This window comes from Ceratotherium simum, chromosome 19, assembly GCF_057802395.1.
Source record: "Ceratotherium simum simum isolate JZ-2026a chromosome 19, ASM5780239v1, whole genome shotgun sequence".
In the NCBI taxonomy this organism is placed as follows: Eukaryota; Metazoa; Chordata; class Mammalia; order Perissodactyla; family Rhinocerotidae; genus Ceratotherium; species Ceratotherium simum.
This window is the reverse complement of record NC_141918.1, coordinates 48694073-48718985: the sequence shown is the minus strand read 5'-3', so window position 1 is coordinate 48718985 and position 24913 is coordinate 48694073. Positions and strand designations below refer to the sequence as shown.

Here is a 24913-nt window from a genome sequence, read left to right as displayed (position 1 = left end):
TTCTTCACCTAAATTTGTTCTAAATAATAGAATTTAGTCAGGCCAAAATTGCATTACTTTACTCCGAAGGTTACTGCAAGACTTATAGTGATCCTTAAAGAAGTTATAAAAATCGAAACAGAGCATAGAAAAAGTTTCTGGGCCGGCCCAATGGCTTAGCGGTTAAGTGCATGCGCTCTGTTGCTGGCGGCCCGGGTTCGGATCCCGGGTGCGCGTCGATGCACTGCTTCTCTGGCCATGCTGGGGCTGAGTCCCACATACAGCAACTAGAAGGATGTGCAGCTATGACATACAGCTATGTACTGGGGCTTTGAGGGGAAAATAAATAAAAATCTTTAAAAAAAAAATAAAAAAAAAAAGAAAAAGTTTCTGTGTAAAAATAGGTAACATTTCAAAGTTCATTTCATAAAAAAAGTCATCAGATCAATACATCATTGTGTCATTTTTAACAGTAGTATCTAAACTTTAGCTCTGATATTGAAATGAGTAATAAAAAGAGAACTCCAAGGTACACATATATCCATGCAGGATTGTGAATAACTTATTTTTGTTTTAACATGCACATTAGTTAAAATTACTCTAAGAAATCTATGACATATTTCTAAGAACATTAGGGCAAAATAAAAGAATATATAGAAGTTCCCTGCACTTGAGTTGTTTTGAGGTGTTGATATTCTTTTAATCATGGAATAGGATTGAGATGCCAAAAGGAAAAAAAAGAAGCTTTACAAAGATGCATCTGAGCTCCCCAATAATAAAATTGTTAAGGTGGAATACTCTGGAATGGAGTCACTTAAACACGTTCTATGAATGGGAGGTTTGAGGCAGGAGATGAATCTAAAAGTAATTATACATTTGGACCATTGGTCTAGTCCAATGGATTAGAGCCTCCTTGAGAAAAGAAATACTATTATTTCATTCATTCATTTAACTCTGCTCAAAACTCTCCAATTCCACCCATCTCACTCAAAATAAAGGCAAAATCTTTGTATGACCCAGCCCCCCATTACTTCTCTGATCCGTCTCACTGTGCTCCAGCCTTTTCATAAGGCTGTTCCCTGGGCTGAGAGTTGTCTTCCACCTGATGTCTGTTTGACTCGCTCCCACATCACCTTCAAGTGTTTGCTCAAGTGTGACCTTCTCAATGAGGTCAACCTTGATCACTCTATTTAAAGTAGCAACCAATCTCCCGCCACCCCTAGAACTCCTGACTCCTCTTATCCTGCTGTATTTGTCCAGGAATCTCATCACCCACTACATTCTGTACAATATAGGCATTCATTATGTTACTTCATTACATGTGCATTACATTTCTGTCTTCTCAATTAGAATATAAACTCCACAAGAGTAGGGATTTCTTTGTTTTATTCACTGAACACATTCCAATACTGAACCCCACCAATTTCCTGCACAAATTCCGACCTTTGAACTCAGTCTTACCAATTGGCACAGCCCAGAATTAGTCTTCTTTCTTTCTGCCCGGTATACACTGAGCCTGGTGTGAGTCCTGAGAACCACGTGCCAACCCAGTGTTGTCTTTCTCTAACTTCTACCTAATTTTCTCATTCACTGCAACTGGCCTTCTGCCTAAGTTCTTGCTCAGCTACCCCGTTCAGAGCTGTGACTATACACAAATCCTAAAGCCCAATCTTCTGGATTAGAAGCTAAACAACTTGTCTGGCCATTGACAGCACTCTCTTCCCCATCTTTTTCACAGTCTCCAGCTGCTAAATAAGGACTTACTGTCAACTGGGCAGATGACCTGGAGTCATTTTTTTTTTATTACCCTGCTTGGAAACTCTTCCAGCCAGGCTCCACCCACATGGTAGAATCCTTCTGGACAGTTACGCTGACTGGAAGCAAGCACGCATTTGATACATCCTTTGGACTCAGAATTTAGACAGCCAGCCACCCCACTAATCTTCTTATGTACAGGCTAGGTTGAAGATAGTCTTCCCTACTCTGGATCCCACTAGGTCCGAATTCCTCCTCTTCCATTGTGGCCCAGAATTGTGGTCCCATAATTATAAAGCATATTATGAAAGGAGATGTGAAACCTCGTATAAAGTTTAAATGAGCTTCTTTTCATAGTTCACTGCTAAATCTATTTGGATGAAAAGAAGGAACAATGATTCAGTCTCAGAGGTCCAAGTTGAAATGTCTAGCATATTAGTCATTGTCAATGAATAATCAGTATTTATTAAATATATGAATAGAAAAATAATGACAATGATCTGCTTTAGATAAGTGAAAACTGAGAAAATACTGAGATAATAAAATCTACCAAAAAGCAAACTTTTTTGTGTCATAGCTATCGCAATATAGTTGAAAGTTGTAAGAATTACAAATCCTACTCCTTCAGAAATTCTCCCTTCTTTTTAACTAAATCCCTCCCATAAAATATAGAGTCATGTTTTTCTTACAGCAGTCATACCTGGGTATAACTCTTGGGATACCTACCTAAGTTTTAAAACAATTATACCTAAAGAAGGTGAAAAACTGTAGTTATTACAGTATAGATGACATTTATCCCATATTTCAGGAGCTAGAATAACTGAAGAGAATTAAGAAGAATTGGCAAAGCATATGAAATATTTTCATAATCCCTAGCAACTCCTGATATAGATGCAGTTCATTACTTTGCATGAAATTGTAGGATAGATCATTTTTAGAAATAAGATAGACCAGCAATTTGTATACACTGACATGCAAGATAAAAAATATAACATAAAACTTATGTCATTTTAAAAAATTCTACCAATCTATAATATAATAATCAATGTTGAATATGTTCTTATTCCCAGCCATACATTTTATCTGTTAAGAATCATTTTTACTAAACTATTAGTCCAGTGTGTAGTGAGCAAGCCAACAGGTTACATATGTAGCAAAAGAAAATACCAAAAAAATTAATTCCAGGTTCATGGCCACAATAAACCCCCTGAAAAGTTCTCAGGTAATTTATAAAGTATCCTCACATTTTGTAACACAGGATGTTTTAGAATTGTGCAATTGATAGTGGTGTGGAAATTTTTAAGTATTCTTGCCAAAAATGTGTGAGAATCGTCTCAAACATGTTTTTATCTTAAATCCCAGAAGGCATCTAAAAACACATTTATATACATTTAATATTTTCTTGACATTTTTAAGAATTCAAAAGTTTAAACACAACTGTGCACTCCAAGAAACAATAGAACGTGATACTAGAATCTTGGACTTGGAGAAGGACTGGACACTTGAAGAGTAACTTCCTCTCTGTAGAGGCATTCCATCCTAAACCATCCCTGACAAGTTGTACATCTGATCACTGCATGGACATTTCCAGAAACTAGGTGCTCCAACACAATCCAGTTATTTCTGAACAGCTCAGAATGGGGCTGGGCAGGGAGAGGGAGCAGGTTTCCTCTCATTTTATTTAACTCAAGCCTTCCTCTTTGTCATAGTCTCTGGATCCAAGTTCAGGCTTTAGAAAGGACATCTTAGTCTCTCTTCCAAATAATAACTTTTCCAAAAATTCAAAGATATCTCTTATGATTTCCTAAGTCTTTCTTTCTCCAAATTAATAGTCTTTACTTGGAATAGTCCTCCTCTGAAAATCTTTTCAGACTCCTATTCTGCTCTCCCTCCTCTGAATTTACATTCATTTGCCAATGAAGCACTCAAATGTATCCTAAACCAATAGACCTATCTGCTTCTGAGTTCCTTATAAAAGTGAGTTAACTTTTCCGTCACTGTGTCACGCTATCTGTGCAAATTCAACTTGCTGCAGTTCAGATTGTCCCTTGTCATCCTATCTTTGTACTCATTCCTGTACATATAAAAGACATGACAAATTTTCACAAGAGGGCAAATGAAACTATTTAACATCTGGATACAAATACTAAACCCAACTCCATGTAGCTTCTGTTCATGGTCCAAGCTATAGAGACCTTTAAAATTCCTGAATCTGTTATTAACTGGCTGAGCCACCTGAATCAACTTTGGACCACCCGCTGTTCTGATAAACTTTGATTTTATGTTTTCCATCAAGCCATTACCAAGAAATGAACACAGGGAAACCCATCACACCCCTAGACACTTCTTTCTGAATTGACCTGGATCCACTATGCGATATCCTTTGGAAACTATTTTCAATCAGTTGCAATTTACCTACCATTACATTTCCACATCCACATATTATTCACGAGAATATCAGGAAAAGATTTTATCTACTGCTTTGCTGAAATGCAGAACCACTTTGGCTACATCATTGTCCTAGTTTGTCAGTCTTAAATTTAAAGAATTTCCTTAGAATATGCTGAATCTATGCTGTGCATACTACCACTCCGTATGCTGTAGAAACTACACAAAATTTCAAGAGAAAACAAAAAACAAAAATTCAGTTACAACATCTAAAAATGGTTGCTTCATGTCAACATTCCTAATAAACTGACACCATACTATAAGGGAAAACATCACTCACTCTAAACGGTGCTTGGCCAGGAAGCTAAGCACTGGTATAATTGAAAAGAGAAAAATTGAGGATAGCCAAGAAAACACCTCTTCAGTCCAACTCATAGCCAATGATCTTCACTGAGAGCTTGCATTAACAGAACAACATTGAAAAGGAAACATAGCCTCAAAAAACAATGGAAAGAAATCTTGATACTATAAAAAAGGAACTTGAGCATAAACAATACTAGAAGTGCTTTCGGTTGTTAAAAGTTGTTATTATCAGTCGTATGAACTTAAGTCACAGCTACTCTAAGCCTCAGGGTTTTAAATTTGTCCAACAAGAATAATAATAGCTGAAGGTGAAATAAGGTTATGTATATAACGCATTTTTAAATTATAAAGCGCTATACAAATATAAGGTGTTATGAAATATATTTTATGTACTTTTAATATTAATAGGTTTTAACCATTTATCCTTGAGCCAATCTCTAAATGTATTATTGCAAATGACCTATAAAATAAACAATAATATATTCTAGAATGCAGAATATAGCAGTCTATAGTAGATTCTACGTTATAGCTATTTTGCAAAGAATTCCTTATTGTATATAATGTTTAAGTGATCTCTCAACAGAATGGCAGTATAGACTCTCCCTTCTGCATTCATCTCACCTTGTGCCTGGACCATAGAAATCAGAGTTAATTTTACCTCAAATAAAACAGAGAGGGGAGGAAGGAAGGGAGGGAAGGAGGGGAAGGGAGCTGGGGGAGAATAAAAGAGAAAGGGGAAGGGGTGCATGCTAGGAAAAATTCTCAGGCACCCGCTTGATCCCTACTACTCTCCGTGCTTTGAGCTTCTGCTCCACTCCAAGTACACAGAAGGACTGGTAATCTTGGCTTGTCTTCACTCCCAGCTGCCTAACAGTATTAAAGTATTGTGTATTGTTAAAACATATCATATAACTGAGCAAGGTTAATCTTTAAAAGTAGTATTTTTAAAAATCAGCTGCCAGAGATATTCTCAGAATCACTGTCTCATAAATTCTTTTAACTAAGCCACCCTGACCCCATTTTACTTCTCAGAGAAGGAAAAGCAAAAATAGAAGAAAAAAGTCATATAGTGAACTTCAGGGCATTTTTATTCTAGGAATTTTAATCAGAGAGTTATTATTGTAGCAAGGAGCTCAGAGTATTTTTTTTTCACTCCTTTTAAAATAATACTGCTAGAAATGCTGATTATAAGAAGAAAAATATCAGAACTGTCAGACATAGCTTTATTCCAGCTAACTAGAAGAAGAATAAGTATATTTCCAAACTTTGGCAGATTCAGCCTCATCAAAACTTTCAAAAGCTGCTAACCACCAGATTTTGTACTCTCACGGTAAATATTTTGATATTTGAAAACAAACCTTAAATATTTCTTAAACATTTTTTTACTTTGATAGATGTTCTCCAACTTACAGAAATGTTTGCTGAAATGATGTATTATAAATTATGTTTTAAAACGCGCTGCACATGCGCTTCTTTTAAAATTCATGATCATAAAATTACTCTTCAAAGATTCCCAAGAGTTTCAGAAATGATATGCATATAAACATTAAGGCACTCTGCAGAGAATAATTTCAGTTATATTAAGTACAATTGTTTTCCAAAGTCCCCTGAAGTGTATATCTGGTCACTGTGGTCTTAATTAAAATACAGATGACATGACGTCTCGCCTGTATTTAAGCAAGAGGAGAAATTTCACTATAATAAAATAAGATACCTGAGATAGGATGTGGGTAAAAGAAAGTGAGGCGGCAGGCGCCATTGCCATGAAAGAAAATATCCACATACATACTTCACTGCTTTACAAGCCCTGTTCAAATAGGGAGAAACAAAGTCCCTTAAACTAAAAAAGAAGTATTCAGCCGCTCTCCATCAAGTTCCAAGATAAACCACAGCTTGGGAAACTTCTCTTTGTAGGGATGGAATCTGATTTGGAGAAACTTTTCTTAAATTTTCAATGAGTTAAAAAGTTTGCCTCTTAGAAAGATTTTGGAAATCAATTTGCAGGATGTGTAGTTATAGCTAGTCCTCTCAGAAACGAACGAACGTGAAAAGCGCTTCATGTTCTTTGGGGGGAGTCAGGCAATTCTCCCTACACGGTGTACTTCAGAAGTTGAAAGTGAACTTGAACCAAGTTTAGCCCCTCTCGTCCCAAAGCGCCCTCCCCAAGGGCAAAGCGAGACAGCGGTCCCCGGTCAGCAACTGTGGGAAGAAGGGACCAGCGAGGGGCCGCGGGTCCCCGGCAAAGGATGTGAGGTAGAGCCCGTGCCTAGACTGTACCTCTTTGCGGATGCGCCTGTGGCTGCCCCTGCTGCTGCGGCCGCTGCGCCCGGCCGCCCCCGAGGCCCCCGCTGAGCAGCAGGACCAGGAGGACCCGGGCTGCTCCGGGCATCGCGGTGGCCCCGAGCGGATCCACTTCTCGGGAGCCGGAGGAGTCGCTGCGCCCTGGCCCCTGGCCCTGGCTTGTGAGCCGAGTGAGCAGCAGCTGCTGGGTTAGAGGAGGAGACAGCCCCCCCTGGCTTTGGCTCGGCCGCCAACGGAGGGTGGGGGGAGAAAGTGGACACTCCCCCACCCTCCCCCTTCCCAGGCCCTCGCCCCACAGACGTCCAGGCACAGGCCCTTAAAGGGTCCTCAGTGAAAAAGACCTTGCCTACAGCGGTGCTTCCCTCTGAGAAGGGATCGTTCTTAGCTTGATCTGTTAGCTGAACGTCTTTTAAATTAAAGGAAGTAATTGATATGAAAGCACTTCGTGATCTGTAAAATCCTTACACATGGAAAGCATTATTTCTGGGAAATCTGCATCGTGAGGAACTTGACGGAGGCTGGGGTCCCTCCTGAGAAAGGCCTGGCAGGGCTGTGTGCGGGCCCTGTGTGCCCAGGTGACCCACGTTGAAGACAGGACCTTCCCAAAGGCCTGGGGGACCGCACGTTACCAGGGAGCAGAAGGTGGTCCCAGGGACGCTGCGAATCAGGCCAGGGGATTTCACTGCTTGATAGACTGCTGGCAGGGCAGCAAAGGTAGGACGGAAGAAATTAAGTCCCCTTGCTCCACTGCAATGTTTATGACCCATGTAAAGGTTAAAATTAAGGTTTTCAGTTCAGTCACGAGGCGTTTATTTAAAGCAGTTAAAGGGCTTTTTCAATTGTTTCCTTTCAGACTCAAAATTTCATCTTTTCCAGCCCGCATTTCTTCCCTTTAACTCAACAGAATTTCTGCAAGTTTTTCTGCCACCCCAGGTTCAGATGACAGTTCCTGACTAGTTTTTTTGTTTGTTTGTTTCTTTATGGTGTGCAATTCTCATCAGGTTTGGAACAGCTCCCTACTGGGTTTTTACGAGACTTGCAGGATGTCTTTTGGTTTACTCCGTGATTGGGGGATACCGCTGGCATTAGTGTATTGTGAGGTTAGCATGCTGGTTGGCCTGCAATGGACGGGACAATGCTACACCATAAATTGTGCCGGTCTGAATGGGCCTCCGGGCATTCATAGAGGTAAAAAACCTTGCATTAAATCTGAAGCCTAATTTAAGTCTATTTTGCACAGGAGACAAAATTTTTTGCATGGTTTTTATTTTTGAGGATCCGTCTACTTTATAAATTTAGGAAATAATATGCTCTGTGTTTTTTAACTTTACCAAGATTCGTTTATTGTTTCAGAAAATCACATCACGGATAACTCTGCTCATGGCATTGTCTCCAGGACAATATCAATACCCCTCTGTGACACTGATGGTGACTCTGGGAGCAGGTTCGGGCTTCTGTTTCATTTTGCCTACTAAGGTAGTTTTACTCAAGCGTTTACATATTGAAATATGTATCACTTTATATAGATGACTTTTTTCCTTTTTTATTTTACAGTTAAGACATTATATTGATTTTTAAAATATTATATTGAATTTAGATGATCTTATCTATGAAATTCCTTTTAATAAAATAAAGGAAGTATTGTTCCTAACAGGACTGATTGAGAATCACTGGTCAAATGGTGCTGAAGTGAGTGGATATCCCTCAGTGTTATCCATCTTCCCTAGTTCTGCTAACACTAGTACTAGGAAAATTTATAATCATTTTTTCTTTATTGTGGAAATTGCAAAATGGAGTCTGGCTCAAGACTTGAGAATAAGACTATAATCTCTGCTGTCAACTCTGCTTGTTTGATTCAACACAGGGAAAAGCTACAAAATTCTTTAACCAAAATTAAGACACAGAACCAGTATTATCAGAGCTATAATTTTTTCAAATACTCCTAATTGAGACACCAATTTGATATGTTTAAAAAATGTAAACTCTCACTTGACAATTACCCAAATTAATATATAGTCTACTTCTGTAATTCCCCCAAAGTTTCCTTTCTGTCATTTTGCAGTAATTCCCCCAACCTCCACCCCTAGAAACAGGCAACCACTAACCTGATTCTGTCACTATAGATTATTTTTAGCACAAATTTAATGTAAGTGGAATAATAAAATAATAGTCTTTTGAGTTTGGCTTCTTTTACTCAGCACCATGTTTTGAAAATACAGCCATGTTGTTGCTTTATATCAGCAGTGCATTCTTTTTCATTGCTGAGTAGTATTCTATTTTATTGATACATCACAATTTGTTTGTACATTTACCTGTTGAAGTACATCTGCATTGTTCCAATTTTGAGCTCTTAAGAATAAAATTGCTGTTAATATTTGAATACAGTGTTTGTATGGACATATGTTTATGTTCCTCAATTCAAAAGAGCAATATTATTGGGTTGTTTGGTGGGTATATAATTATAAGAAACTATGAAACTGTTCTGCAATATGGTTATATCATTTTAAATTCCTCCAAGAATATATGCGAGTTCCAGATGCTCCACATCTTTGGCTTACTGGGCATTTCTGGTTACTTCTTTTGTGAAATGTCTGTTCAGATATGTTGCTCATTTTTCCTAATTGTTTTGTCATATTATTATTAAGTTGTAAGATTTAAATATATATTTTGAAGAAAAGTCCTTTGTCAAATATACTTAATATAGTGCACATTGTTCTCAGTCTGTGGCTTGACTTTTCAATTTCTTGACTGCTGTTGGAGGATGGCATCAAGACGACGTGACCACTGGTTGACCCATGAGCTGGGCCTGAGCAAGTCGAGGCTCGTCGCCCCTTCCCTGTCCTTGGAATGTGTGTTCTGCCTGCCTTCCCCGCACTAGAAGGCCGCCTCAAGGACGTGGCCTTGAAAGAGTAAGATGTTATTGAGACCATCTGGACAGAATACATGACTGAACCCAGTTAAGGCCTCTATATAAACTTTTAAGATTCTGGCAGGGGGCGGGGGGTGGGCGTGCAGAGATCTACTCGTCTTGCAACCACCCAAGACAAGCCTCATAAGTAAATAAGCTCCCTTGCTTACTAAACCTGCCACCTACCAGTCTGGAGTGGTCTGCCTCTTTCTTCAGTCTCTCCTTGCCCTCTGTGTATAGGGACCAGTTTGTGAACCAACAACTACTTTAGAACAGAGGTGTTTAATTCTGATTAAGTTCAATTTATTAAAAGTTTTCATTTATGCTTAACACTTTTTGTGCCCTGTTGCAGAAATCTTTGCTTATCCTGAAGTTGTGAACATTTTCTTCTCTATTTTTTCCTAGAGATTTTATAGGCTTGGCTACTACATTTGGGTTTATGATTTACTTCAGCAAATTTTGGTGTTTGCTGTGATGTAAAGGGCTTAGTTAACAGCTTTCTTTTTTCCATTAATCTCATCCTCGTTTGCTGAGAAAGATGTCATTTCCCTATCTGATCTCCATGGCCCTTGTTTCAGAAGTCAGATGGTCATATGTGGGTCTATTTTTGGACTCTCTTTTCATCGACATATATATATCTTTATGCCAGTATCACAGTCTTTATTACTGTAGCCTCAAAGTTAGGTAATATAAACCCTACAATTTGTTTTACAAAACAAAACTCTTTTGACTATTTTATGTCCTTTGCATTTCCATACAATTTTAAAAATCAGCTTGTCAATTTCTTTTCTTTTTTTTTGGTGAGGAGATCAGCCGTCTGCTAACATCCTCCAATCCTCCTCTTTTTTTGCTGAGGAAGACTGGCCCTGGGCTAACATCCATGCCCATCTTCCTCCACTTTACATGGGATGTCGCCACAGCATGGCTTGCCAAGCGGTGCATCGGTGCGCGCCCGGGATCCGAACCGGCGAACCCCGGGCCGCCGCAGTGGAGCGCGCGCACTTAACCGCTTGTGCTACGGGCCGGACCCCTGGGGCTTGTTAATTTCTACCAAAAAAATAATGTAGTCGGGAGTTTGATTGCAATTGGGTTGAATCTATAGATTAATTTTTGGAGAATTGATATTTTAGCAATAGTGTGCCTTCCAATCCATGAATATAACATGTCTCCATTCATTTATATCTTTAATATTCTAAGTGGTGCTTTGTGGTTTTCAATGCATATGTCTTCAACATACTTCCTAAAATTTACCTCTAAATGTTTCATGTTTTTGGATGTTATTGTAAATGGTATTTTTAAATTTAGTTTTTTATGATAATAGCAATACAAGTGATTTTGGTTATATACGTTGGATTCTACAAAGTTGTTAAAATCACCTCAAGTAGCTTATATGTAGATTCCTTAGTATACCTCGTGTGCAGGATCATGTCATCTACAAACAAAGACAGTTTAACTTCTTTTTTTCACTGTATGCCTTTTATTTTTTTTTCTTGCCATGTTGCACTGGCTTTGACCTCCAGTAAAGAGTTGAATATAAGTGGTGAGAGTGGACATTTTGCCTTGTTTCTGATTGGAGGGGAAAGCAGTCATTCATTCACCATTATGGTGATGATGGTTTTCAATAGGTGTTTGTTATAAAGTTGAGGAAATTCCTTTCTGAGAGTTTTTGTGATAAAAGAGTATTAAATTTGGGCAGTGTTTTTTCTGCATCTATTTAGATAAACATAAATTTTTCTTTGGTTAATATGGTAAATTACCGTAACCAATTTTTCAATGTTAATCAAACTCACAGTCCTGGCATAAAAGTCCCAATTTGTCATGATATTATCCTTTTTATACGTTGCTGGCTTAGCTTTGCTAATACTTAATTAAGTATTTTTATGTCTATGTTCATGAGGGATATTAGGCTATAGTAGTTTTTCTCGTAATAATTTGGTTTTGGTATCAGAATGATGCTGGCCTTATGTAATTAGCTGGAATATAGTCCTTCCTGAAAGAGTTTGTGTAGAATTTGTGCAATTTATTCTCTAAATGTTTGATAGAACTCACTAATGAAACCATCTGGGCCTGCAGGTTTTTTTCTTTTGGAAAGTTTCTTTAATCACAAATTCTATCTTTTAAGTAGATATAGAATGATTCAGATTTTCTATTTTTCTTTCTATCAGTTTTGGTAATTTGTATCTTTTAAGGAATTTATCTATTTGTCTAAGTTGTGAAATTTACTGGCATAAAGTTATTCACAATATTTCTTTATTATCCTTTTAATGTCTGTAGGATCTGTAGTGATGACCCCTTTTTCCTAATATTGGCAATTTGTGTCTCCTCTATTTTTTTATATCAAGTATTTTTATAAAAGCTTGTCAATTTTATTCATTCTTTCAAAGAATCAGCTTTTATTTCACTGATTTTCCTCTATTGTTTGTCCATTTTCTGTTTTGTTGATTTTGCCTTGTATATTTAAAATTTCCTTTCTTCTACTTATTTTAGGTTTACTTCACTCTTTTTAACTTCTTATAGTGGAAGCTTAGATTATTGATTGTAGACCTTTCTTCTTATATAGCTTATATAAGTTTTATATTAATAGTTATTATATAGTTATTAAAGCCCTGAATTTTCTCTACATAGAGCCTTAGCTGCATCTCACAAATTTGGAATTTAAAATTTTTTTAATTGAATTCAAATCTTTTTAAAATTTCTTTAGTGATTTCTTCTTTGACACATGTTATTTTGAAGTATGTTGTTACCATGGTCTCAATGTTTGTGTCTCCTCAAGATTCATATGATGAAATTCTAAAGGCCTATGTGATGATATTGGGAGATGGGGCCTTTGGGAGGTGATTAGGCCATGAGGATGGAGCCTCGTGAAGGGGATTAGTGCTCTTATAAAAGAGACTTCAGAGAGCTCCCTCACCCACTTCCACCATGGGAGGGCACAGCAAAAAGACCAGGAAGTGGGTCTTCACCAGACACCAAACGTGCTGGCACCTTGATCTTGTGCTTCTCAATCTCTAAAACTGTGAGAAATAAATATCTATTCTTTATAAGCCAGTCTGTGGTATTTTGTTATAGCAGCCCAAATGGAGTAAGATAATTGTTAATATCCAATTTTTTGAGGTCTTACTAGGTATCTTATTGTTATTGATTTCTAGTTTAATTCTCTTATTGTCAGAGAATATATTTCATATTATTTCAAAACTTTTAAATTTATTGAGATTTGCGATTTGTTTTTTATTCTAACACATGGTCTATCTTAGTGAATATTCCATATTCAATTGAAAACAATGATATTCTGCTGTCCTTGGGTGGAGTGTTACATAAAGGTTAATTAAGTCAAGTTGGTTGATAGTGTTGTTCTTTATACTTATTCATTTGCTGTTTATTTGTTCTATCAATTACTAAGAGATAACTGTTGAAATCTCCAACTATAATTGTTGATAGTTTTATTTCAACTTTCAGGCCTTATGTTGGTTATCTATCACTTCATAACAAATTATTCCCACATTTAGAAGCTTAAAATAGTAAACATTTATTATCTCAAAGTTATTATGGATCAGGAATTCAGAACAGTTTATTTGGGTGGTTTTCTTCATTTGGGTGAGTCTCTTGTAAGGTTGCAGTCAAGACATTAGTCAGGGCTATCATCACCTGCAGGCTAGAATTGGGCTGGAGGATCCACTTCTAAGATGGCTGTTGTCAGGAGGCTTCAGCTCTTTGCCACATGTGCTTCACCATAGGGCTGCTTGTGATATGACAGTTGGCTTCCCCTAAAGCTTGTGATCTGAGAAGGAGAAAAAGGAAGAATCTACAATGTCGTTTATGATCTAATCACAGAAGTCACACATCATCTCTTTTGTAAACTTTTATTCAATAAAAGCAGGTTAATAAGTATAGATCATGCTCAAGGGCTGGGGAATTAGCCTCCACCTTTTGAAGGATGGAGTATCAAAAAATTTGTGGGTGTATTTTAAAACCATCACAATCCTGTAAGACTTTGCTTCATGTAACACGAAGTTCTATTATCAGTGTATACACATTGGTATTGTTATGTCGTCTTCAAAATCTAATCTTTTATCGCTATGAAATGTCTCTCTTTATCTCTATTATTATTTTTCTGCTAAAATCCATTTTCCTGTTATTCATATATCTACTCCATATTTCTGATAATTAATGTTTTCTTGGCATATTTTTTCCATCCTTTACTTTTCAGTCTGAGTGTTTACGTATAAAGGTGTCTCTTGTAGCCAATATATAATTGAATCTTGCTTTTTCATCTAGACTGATAACTTTTGCCTTCTTACTGGGGCATTTAGATCTACATTGTCTAGTGCAGTAACCACTAGCCACATATGGCTATTTAAATTTAAATTTAAATAAATTAAAATCGAATCAAATAAAGAATTCAAGTCTTCAGTCACCCTAGCCACAGTTCAAGTCTTCAAATCCACGTGTGGACAGTTTAGACTATACATGGAGAAGGGACATTTCTTTTGTAACTGAAAGTTCTATCACACAGTTCTGGTTTAGACACTTCACACTTGATATAATTATTGATATGATTGAGTCAAATGTACCAGCTTTTTATATGTTTTCTATTTTCTTCATCTGTTCTTTATTCTTTTTTTTCTTTTTCTGTTTTGTTTTTGAAAATTATTTTTAGTATTCTATTTTTATCTGCACTATTGTACATATATTATATATAATATATACATATTTGTCTTGTACATATACATTGATGTAAATAACATATTATACATCATAACTTACATTATTATAAACAATAGTATACATATATACATATATTGTATATATATGGCATACAATATGCAACTTTAACTTATCATACCATCACACTTATATTACTTCATATATAATGCAAGAATATTAAAACTGTATACTTTCATTTTCCCTTTCTGCCCTTTTACTGTTATTGTTATATATTATTCTTCTGTGTTAGAATCCCCACAATAGTTCTTATTTTCTATAATAATAAATTTTCTTTTGGTGAGAAATTATCTCTGCTTGTGTCTGCTAAAAGAGTTTTTACTTAGCCTTTATTCTACATATAGAAATCTAACTTGGCAGGTCTTTTTCTTTTTAGCATTTTAAAGATATTTCATGGTCTTCTGGATCGCATAATTTCTGATGAGAAGTCTGCGGTTAGTCTTATCTTTGTTTCTCTATTTTTATTCTGGCTGATTTTCAGATTATTGTGTATACCTGATTTGCGTAAATATTATTATTATGTGCCTTTGTATGGATTTCTTCAATGTTTATCTTACTTAGGGATCATTGAGCTTCTTGGAACTGTGAGCTTAGAGTTTTCTTAAAATTGGGGAAAATTTAAGTAATTTCTTCAACAGTCCTCTATTTCTGAGATCAGTTATCATTCTATTCATTTAAAAAAAAATTTTTATCTCTGTTCTTCAATTTGTCTACTTTTTATTGCTGTATCTATGTGTCTTAATTTGTTTGGGCTGCTATACCAAATTACCATAGATTGGGTGGCTTATAAACAACAGAAATTTATTTCTCACAGTCCTTTCTGGAAACTGGAAAATCCAAGATCAAGGTGCTGGCAGATACAGTGTCTGGTGAGAGTCCAATTCCTGGTTCATAGACCACGTGGCAAATAGGCAAGGAAACTCTCTAGGGTCTCTTTTATAAGGCCACTAGTCCCAATCATGAAAACTTTACCTTCATGACCCTAATCACCTCCCACAGGCACCACCTCCAAATACCATCACATCAGGGAATAGGTTTCATCACATGAATTTGGGGATGACATAAACATTCAGTCTCTACCACTATGTGTATTTATCTTTTCTTCTGCAGCACCTAATCTACTTTCAAGCCCATCTAGTAAATATTTTATGTTTTTTTTCAATCTAGAAATTCTATTAGTTTTAATTTTTATGGTTTCCTTTTCTCTTCCTTTTGTGTTCAATTTTAACTCTGAAAATATTTACAACGGGTGTTTTGAAGTTCTTATCTGCTTATTCAAACATCTCTTTCTTTCCTGGTTCTGTTTCTATTGACATTTTTTCTGATTATGGGTCATACATTTCTGCTTCTTTGTGTGTCTAGTAATTAGTGATTGACTGTTAAAGTGATGAAGTATTATGTTGTTGAGTGTCTGGACTTTGTTATCTTTCTTGGAAGAATGATCCTTTTTGTTTTGTGGATTAATCACTTGACTGTTTGGTTGAGATCAAGTGTTTTGTGGATTAGCATGATCCTTTCAGTGTTAGTTCTTAAGCTTTCTTGGGGTATAACTGGAGGAGCCTTCCCTCCAGGTCTGGTTTAGCTCTCCTCTTAAGGCATGACTCCTCTGGGGTCTGTACTGAATTGTAGAACTGTTAAATACTATCTCTGCACTGTAGCTGGCTGCAAATGACATGCCTCCCAGTCCTGTACATTCAACTTCAACTTTCTCATAATTCTTTGCATGGTTTCATAGAGTTTCAACTTTTCATGAGAAGTTTGATATTCAGTCAAAATACAATAATAGGACTCTGCTTCACAACTTTAAGTTACCTCCCAAACTCTGATCTCTATCTCTGCAGTTTAATGGGACTGCTGTGCTCTCCTTGAGTTTTCTCTCCCTGCTCATAAACTGTCTCTGGACAGAAAGCTGAGTCAATCACTGGAACCATCTAGTGTGTTTCTCTTTTCTCAGCACATACAGATTTGTACTGCCTATTATCCAATATCTTAAACCAGCATTTTTACATTTTCCGCAGTGTTCTAGTTGTTTATGTCTACAAAAATCAGTACCAATTAGTCCCTCTTGTTTGAAAGTAAAAGTCTCAAAATTACTTTTTTCTTGTTTGTTTTTGGTGAGGAAGATTAGCTCTGAGCTAATATCTGTTGCCAATCTGCCTCTTTTGTTTTGTTTTTTTGCTTGAAGAAGATTAACCCTGAGAAAACATCTGTGCCAGTCTTCCTCTATTTTGTATGTGGGTCACCACCACAGCATGGCCGACGAGTGGTGTAGGTCCGTGCCTGGGATCTGAACCTGTGAACCCAGGCCATCAAAGCAGAGCATGCAGGACTTATCCACTAGCCACAGGGCCGGCCCCCCAAAGTTACACTTTTTATATAATAAAAAAAGACTAGATGCAAATAATGATATTTCATCCTAACGATTTAAGAAACATAATGAACTAGAATAATTTTGAGGATCATAGCCTGAGATTATTCTATTACTCTACATATTAATAATGTGGCCTTTGAAATGGATCAGTGTTTTAAATTTTTTTCAAATTATACTTAACGGGTCCTCACAAGCTGTACTTTAAGAAAATATTAGAAGAGCAAGAACAGGAAAAATAATAGTGGTTAACTCAATTAATATGTTTTACAAACCTATAAAATTATGTCAGATTATTTATTTAATTTATTATTGACATTATAGATAATGGGGAAGTCATAGCACTATTTGTTAATAAGCTGGGCACTTATTTACCAAAATATATTATCTAAGTAATTAATCACAAAATATTGAATTGGCAATATATGTGGGAACATTTTATACTAGAAAGTAGCACTAAAGTTCAGAAATTAAAGAATTGATTTACAAGGTAGGAAATTTCCAAAAAAAAGGAGTCTCTTGTCCATATAATTTAAAATATTAACTTAAAAAGAAAAATGTATAAATAAAAACAGCATAGACCTGAAAGAAACAAAGTATAATTCAAGATAACGTTATTAAAACATTCTAAAAAGAGTAAAAACTTAGAAATATTCTTTTACATTTCACATTAGAAGGAATTGATTAAATCATATCATTAATCTCTATGGAAGTAAATTTAGCAGTTTAAAAAATTCCTAATATATTATAGGGCCAATATAATATAGAAAGCTATTAAAAATGAATTACATGGCCAATACATAATTTTAATGTCAATTATGTATGATTTTTAAATTATTTCTATTTAAAGAGGAAAAGATATTAAAATGTAAGTTTCTGGATAATTGCTGCACACAAATGTATGGTCTGTAGAAGAGAGAATGACCTGAGAGAAACCAACCCCACAGGCTAATCACAAAATACAATTATTTTCTGTAGAATTTCTATAGCTCTACCTAGAAAAGGATAGTGTTTAACTGTTAGGATTTAACAACTGAAATAAAAAATAGAAAAATAAAAGAAACATATGGCAAATAGAAAAAATAGAATTTAATATATGAGAAAAAATTAAGTCAAAAACATCTATGAAGAAAAGATAAGTACAATCCAGACAAATTCATGGAGTTTTTTTACTCAAAATCTCTATAGAGAATCAGGTTTTTAAAATGCTGAATTTAAGACCAAATATGAACTTTAAGATTTTGACCTAATATTGTATATTCAAGTCTACTCAAAACCTCATTTAAAGTAGATTAAAAGTAGTTCTACCACTTTTTATAGGCTAAGGAAATTGATGTCTATCTTGTACTTAAGAAGGCACTGAAAGTTTTTAAGGTGGAAAGTAACATGATAAGATCTCTGTTTTTGACAAACAGTTCTATCAGTGTAGAGAGTTGGTTGGAAAAGAGAAGTAAGGAAAATGGAAGCAAATGAACCTAATAAGAGGGCATTGTGTCATTCATTCATTCCTGTAACAAATCATGATAGAGTGTCTGCTATGAGCTGGAAACTAGACACTGTGGCTACTACAGGAAACAAGATAGATACGGCCCTGCTATCATAGCACTTATGTTCTGGTGGAGAAACAAATAATAAATTAGTAAAAAATTTTAACTGAGTCGTTACAAACTGTTATAACACTTATGAAAGAAACAGATATGTGATATAGCAGTAACTGTAAGGTGAAGGTTTCTTTAAATAGAGTGTTAGGAAACCCTCTCTGAGGAGGTGACACTTAAGCTGGGATCTGACAGAGCACAGGACTCAAATGGATGCAGTGTCAGTAGGAAGGAGAGAAAATATTTTGGAGATGTTTGAGAGAGTGAATTAACAAGACTTGCTCACTAACCGGATATGAGGATTTAAGGATTACTCTAAAGTTTCAAGTTGGAGCAACTGGCTGTCTGGCAGGGCTAACAACTGACATAGGAAATGGAGGAAGTCCGCCAGGTGTGGGTTGGATATATTGAGGTAATTGCCATTGGAGATGTCCAGATAGTTGGTTATTTTTAGTTCTTCTGAAGGCATTTCATAGTCAGTCCCCGAACAGACCACACAGTCAAGGGAATAGATTTCTCTGTGCAGTTGAGGAATGGGTGGAAAGGGCATAATAAGAAGACATTGCTAGCCTAGAAACATATGTATGCATACAAAATAACTTAGCATGTGCTCATATGCACCATAAATTAATGAGGAGAAAAAAAGAAATATTCAACTATAAAGGCTTAGATAATTGAACATTTGGAAGAAATAAAATTTAGTTAGATCTTCACTAAACACCATACATAAAATTCTGAATAATTTGATTAAATGTAAAAAATGACAAACTATTTTTAAAAATGACAAACGAGTACAGCAAAGAAGATATATGCAAAATTACAGTAGAAATAGAAAACAATATTTGTGATATATATCAAAAGCAGTCAATTAGAAAATGGAAACATTCATACAAGTTTTTCAAAATTCTATCTAGAAATAAATATAGCAAGAAATGCATAAGACTGATATGTAAAACAATATTTCCAAAAATCTGGATAAGTTAAAAAGGAGACCTAAATAAATAGAAGGTTTTACCATACTCTTGGATAAGAACATTCAATATTATAAAGAGTCCCTCCAAATTAATTTATAAATCTAATGCAATCCTATAAGGACCATTTATCTTTTTTCTTTTTTCTGGCTTGTCCTTTTGGGAACCCAACCATTATTTGATTCTCTGTAGGAGGGGCCTTGTTGCTCAATAAGAAGACGAAAAGCTTTCTTGGAAGCTAATGACAGCAAGAGTGTTAAGCATTGCCACCCAGGTGCTCTCCCCGCAGTGGGCCTTCTAACCTGCAACTAATAATATAAAGAAGCAGAGACAAGTGCAAATTTATTGTAGTGGCAACGGTGGTAATACTCAGTCAATAGCATTAATGCCAGCACCCACTCTTAGTTCATTCAACTGCTATTTATTGAGGGCCTACTATGTTCCAGGCGTTGTTTTGAATGCTGAGGATACAGCTGTCAACAAAACAAAGATCTCTGTTTCTCTATAGCCTTAAAGCTTTTATTCTGGGGAAAGAGAGCAGATAAAAATAATAACCATAATGATTAAGTAAATTATACATTAGATAATAAATGCAATGGTCAAGGAGATGGGGGATAGGGGATGGAAGTGAGTGTCTGGGGTAGGCTTCAGTGAAAATGTGACATTTGAAGAGAGACTTGTTTTATTCCTGTGTCTTTAGAAAAAACAGACTCTGAAGGAAACATATTTTTGCCAACATTTTATTGGGAAGTGCAATCCCAGGGAAGCAGAACAGCGGAAAAATGGAGTAAAGCAGGTGATGAGATGGAACAAAAAAGGCGGAATGTTGTTGTTCTGGACACAGCTTTATGGTAAACTGATTGGTGAGTCATGCAAGACATTTTCAGAGAGATCACACGAAGCTACTCTACCTCCAAAAGGAGGGAGAAGGGGGAAGAATTTATCCACTCACTCCCATCCTCCTGTGTCAAAGTTCACCATTTAGGAATTAGCCCCTTACACTACCAAGTTGCACGTGGATGGGTGCTTAGTAAAATGGAGAGTCGCTGACTATGTCTTGAAGGCCAATGGCAATATGGAACCTCAGAACAAGAGGTGAGAGGGAGATTGTTCCCATACATTAAAGAGGAATCAGGAGCAGCTGGCATAGCAGGGGGACATCAATCTAAAGCAGAAGCAGCTGTCACAGCAGCAACCTGGCTCTAGGGCTATTAGACAGTGCAAGCCACTACTCTAGGGAGAAAGCAGGGCACATGCACGGATCTGGGGTGGTGTACAAACTGAAGCCAATGCATACTTGAAGATGGTGAGGGAAAGAGGAAGCAGAAGGCAAAGTGATGAGAGACAGGTCAGGCGTGATGGGGCCAGGTCATTTTAGCCATTTTAAGGACATTGGTTTTACTCTGAGTGAAAGGGTAGCTATTGCTAGTTTACATTTTGAAAAGATGTTTCTGGTTTCTGTGTTGAAAATAGCCTGTCACAAGCAAGTGTAGGTAGAGAAGATGATCAGTTAGCAGGCTACTGCAGAAATCCAGAACGTGTGATGGTGGCTTGAACCAGAGGAGTAGCAGAGGTGAAGAGAAGTGACAGATTCTAGACACACTTTAAAGGGAGAGCCCACAGGATTTCCTTGCTTCACACTTTTCACAAAATCAAATTTTTAGTGGATTAAGAAACTAAGTGTTAAAACTATTAACAATAAAATCATTAAAACATTAGAAGGAAATATAGTCAAAGATAGGAGGCCTTCTTAACATTCTAAAATTCAAAAGCCATAAACAGTGTCAACATTAAAATAAATAAAATCATCAGATAAGCAAAAGTGAGGTAGAAAATGTGTAACATATATGAGATAAAGTTTAGTACCTAGAATTTATAAAATACTCATAAAATCAACAAGAGAAAGACGAACAATTCAACAGAAAAGTGGGCAAGAATATGTTGAGGATATTCACAAAAGAGGAAACGTGAACCGCAATACACACACAAAAAGGCACTCAACCTGGTTAGTAGGAAAACACAAATTAAGACAACAATGAAATGCCAGTTTTCATCCATTAGGTTGGCAAAAAAATAAGAAGTTGAAACATTCAAGGGTTGGACAAAGCAGGATGTGGGGTGCTCATACACTGTCCGGGAAAGTGTGTAATTGGCCAATACATTGGGAAGCACAAACTGATAAAATATATTAAAATATAAAATACCTATTATCTCAACCCAGCAAGGCTACTTCATATCTATTCTAGAGAAGTAGTCTCATATCACTTAAAAAGGGGATGCAAGATTTTTATTGTACTATTGAAAAATCAGAAGTTTCCCAAATTTCCACCAACAGAGGACTAGATAAACCTAAGAAGCATACATACAAGGTAAAAGAATAAGGTATATCCATAGGTTCTGACATGCAAGGAGATCTAATACATAACTTACCAAAAATGGAAGTTGACGGAAAATACATAAGATAACAATATTTGCATGATAAAAGGGTATGATGATTGTCTGAGAAGTTTTCTGAGTGCCCACAGCTGTGAGGTTAGGTAGAGAAAAATAAAGTCATTATTAAGTAATTATGACAATAGCTTGATTTTAAAATTAGTTCCTGAACATAAGTGAAATACCTATCCCCGCATGTCACACTAAATTATTTGTCAATCTCTTATTATCAGTTATTACTTCGAATAATACAATAAAAATATAACGCAAGTCAATTGTAATATGAAAATGAAAATCATGTAAAAATTGTAACACTGCATGAAGTCAATGAAAGTAATTTGGGGGAGCCAGCCCCATGGCTTAGCAGTTAAGTGCACACGCTCTGCTACTGGTGGCCCGGGTTCAGATCCCGGGCGCACACCGATGCACCGCTTGTCCGGCCATGCTGAGGCCGCGTCCCACATACAGCAACTAGAAGGTTGTGCAACTATGACATACAACTACCTACTGCGGCTTTGGGGGAAAAAAAAGGAGGAGGATTGGCAATAGATGTTAGCGCAGAGCCAGTCTTCCTCAGCAAAAAGAGGAGGATTAGCATGGATGTTAGCTCAGGGCTGATCTTCCTCACAAAAAAAAAAAAAGAAAGTGATTTGGGGAGCTACACAAGTCACAGACCAGACCATTTTAAATTAGTCCAGTCCGCAATTAAAGAAGAGAAAATGAAGAAGCATAGTAATAAGAAGAATACTTTAAACAAGAACTGGTTTTACGATCAAAGAATGGTTTTAAGATCAAAATTTTTAGCAAATAGAGCTTTCATACTTTAGCAAAAATGATCTGTTTTAGGACCCTGGTGCAAAAGTCAAATGTGAAACAAATTATTTCATATCATGTTTTTATACAATTTTGCCAGAAAATTTTACAGCAAAAACTCTTAATTCATTCTTTAGGTATGCCAAAAATAAGAGCGGTTAAAATGATATCCCTTATTTTGATAAAATTAATAGAAATATTTTTTTTTTAATTTTTGCTTTGTTTTCAAGAAAAAATGCCAGTAAAAGCTTTTCCCTTCCAGCTACAATGAAAGGTCCTTTTTGTAAGGAATTTACATTAAATGACATCTGGTACAAATTATATTAAATCAATAGACAATGTGTCTCAAATGTCTTGGTGCAGTTTTAAGCTTTGATAACTTCAGAAGTATAAATTTTGCAAACCTATCCAACCAAAAAAATCATTTGCAAGTTTATTTACTTACATTTCCTGTATATCTTTCTAATTTTATAAATCATAAATTTTTAATTTTGTTTTAGCCTTTCTGATTGAAAGTGGCAAACATTGACTAAAAAGGATTAAAAATTTAGTATTCAAATTCTCAAAACTAAATAAATGTAAAGAAATAAATATGTAATTAAATGTTTAAATAATGTGTTTCGTAAGTTTGTAACACTTCTCATGTTACTAAAGCTTAAAACTACACACTTGTGTACGTTTGTATAGAGATGCTAGACATATAAAAGATAAAACAAAAGTCTTCTAACAGGCATTTAAAAAAGAAAAAACAAGACTTCAAGACCTATTGAAATAGAGAAATAGACCATGTTTCTTGATGAGAGAATGAAATGTTAAATATATCAATTCTTCTCCAAGTTAATCAATACCAATTAAAATCCTAGAAGATTTATGAAATCTGACAAGCCAAACTTTGTTAAAGAAAAAATTACTCTGACACATCTCAAAGGTGATAAGTGAGACTTTATTCAAGAGGGAATATTGCAATGAGAGGTTTGCAACAGGGAAAAGAGATCAACCAAACTCTGAATACAAAACAAGTAGATTTGTAGGCAAGGAAGAGATTGGGTGGGTGCAGGGGAGTCAGAGATGGAAAATTACTAAGAGGACACATCAAGTGTAGGGAGATTCTTGCTGAATAGACTTAACAGGATTCTTGCTGAAGGCAGGTTATAGTGATCAGGTACGGAGGGTGGGGAGTGGGGAGGATGACAAATTTGATCAGATATTGTGGGTGATCAGATATTAAGAGTAGGAGGATATTCTCTAAACTAGTTTAGCAGGATTCTTGCTAAAACTGGACTCTGCAGGGTTGGGGATGGAAGCCCGAGGTGGAGGCCTAGTAGAAGAGGGTTCAGAAGAGCTTGACTAAAGTTTCATCAAGGAGATCATCTTTGTCACTCTAAAGTTCTTTTAGAGAAAAAAGAAAAAGAAAAGCTTACAAATAGCCAAAACAAAATTTTGATTAAAAAAGAGAAAAGATTCCAGATTTCGGCTCTGGCACAGCAGCACAGTTTTCATCTGGCCTCCACAGCTCTGGGACTATAGACAACACCCAGCAGACCTTCATCACCACCAAGCCGGACGGAATGCACTGAGGTCTGGTGGGTGAGATCATCAAGGTCTTCAAGCAAAAGGGATTCCATCTCATGACCACAATGTTCCTCTGGGTCTCTGAGGAGCACTGGAGCAGTGCTATATTGACCTGAAAGACTGCCCATTCTTCCTGGCAAGAACTTCCTGGTGAAGTACGTGAACTCAGGGCTGGTTGTGGCCATGGTCGGAGAGGTACTGGATGTGGTGAAGACAGGGTGACTATGGTTGGGAAGACAATCCAGCAGATTCTAAGCCAGGCACCATTCTCGGGGACTTCTGCATTCAAGTTGGCAGGAACATGATTCATGGCAAGTGATTCAGTAGAAAGTCCTGAAGAAGAAATCAGCCTACGGTCTAAACCTGAAGAATTGGTTAACTACATCTCTTGTGCTTACGACCAGATCCGAGTAAAAGAGATGGACAAAGCAGCAGTCTCCTCGGGCACCACTCGATGTGTCCTTGGACACCGCTCTCCGTTCCACTCGCTTACGCAATAGGATTGGTCATCCTTTTCCAAAGCATGTTTACCAACAAAACCTTCGGAAACTGGGGACAAAAAAAAAAAAGAAGAACCAGGGAAGACATTAACACTTTAGCAATGGGGAAATAGATCAATTTAATGGTACATATTTAGATTTATAAATATCATGAATTAGTGGAGAAAGGATAGCACCATGACTATTGACTATCAATTGAGAAAAAAATGAAATTAGGTTATGACTGCATACCTTACATAAAT

At 36.3% G+C, this 24913-nt stretch overlaps 1 protein-coding gene and 1 pseudogene across 1 annotated transcript in view; one reads left to right on the top strand and one right to left on the bottom strand.

The window, feature by feature from the left end:
* The window catches only part of LAMA2 (laminin subunit alpha 2), a 575531-nt gene extending 568470 nt beyond the window's left edge, over nt 1-7061 (bottom strand). The window contains exon 1 of the mRNA XM_087444077.1: nt 6763-7061. Coding sequence (XP_087300203.1) covers nt 6763-6874 — 112 coding nt within the window. The 5' untranslated portion in view covers nt 6875-7061. The remainder of the gene's footprint in view (nt 1-6762) is intronic.
* A 13367-nt stretch (nt 7062-20428) lies between these two features.
* On the top strand, nt 20429-24671 carry LOC101404424 (nucleoside diphosphate kinase B pseudogene; annotated as a pseudogene).
* The last annotated feature ends 242 nt before the right edge of the window (nt 24672-24913 follow it).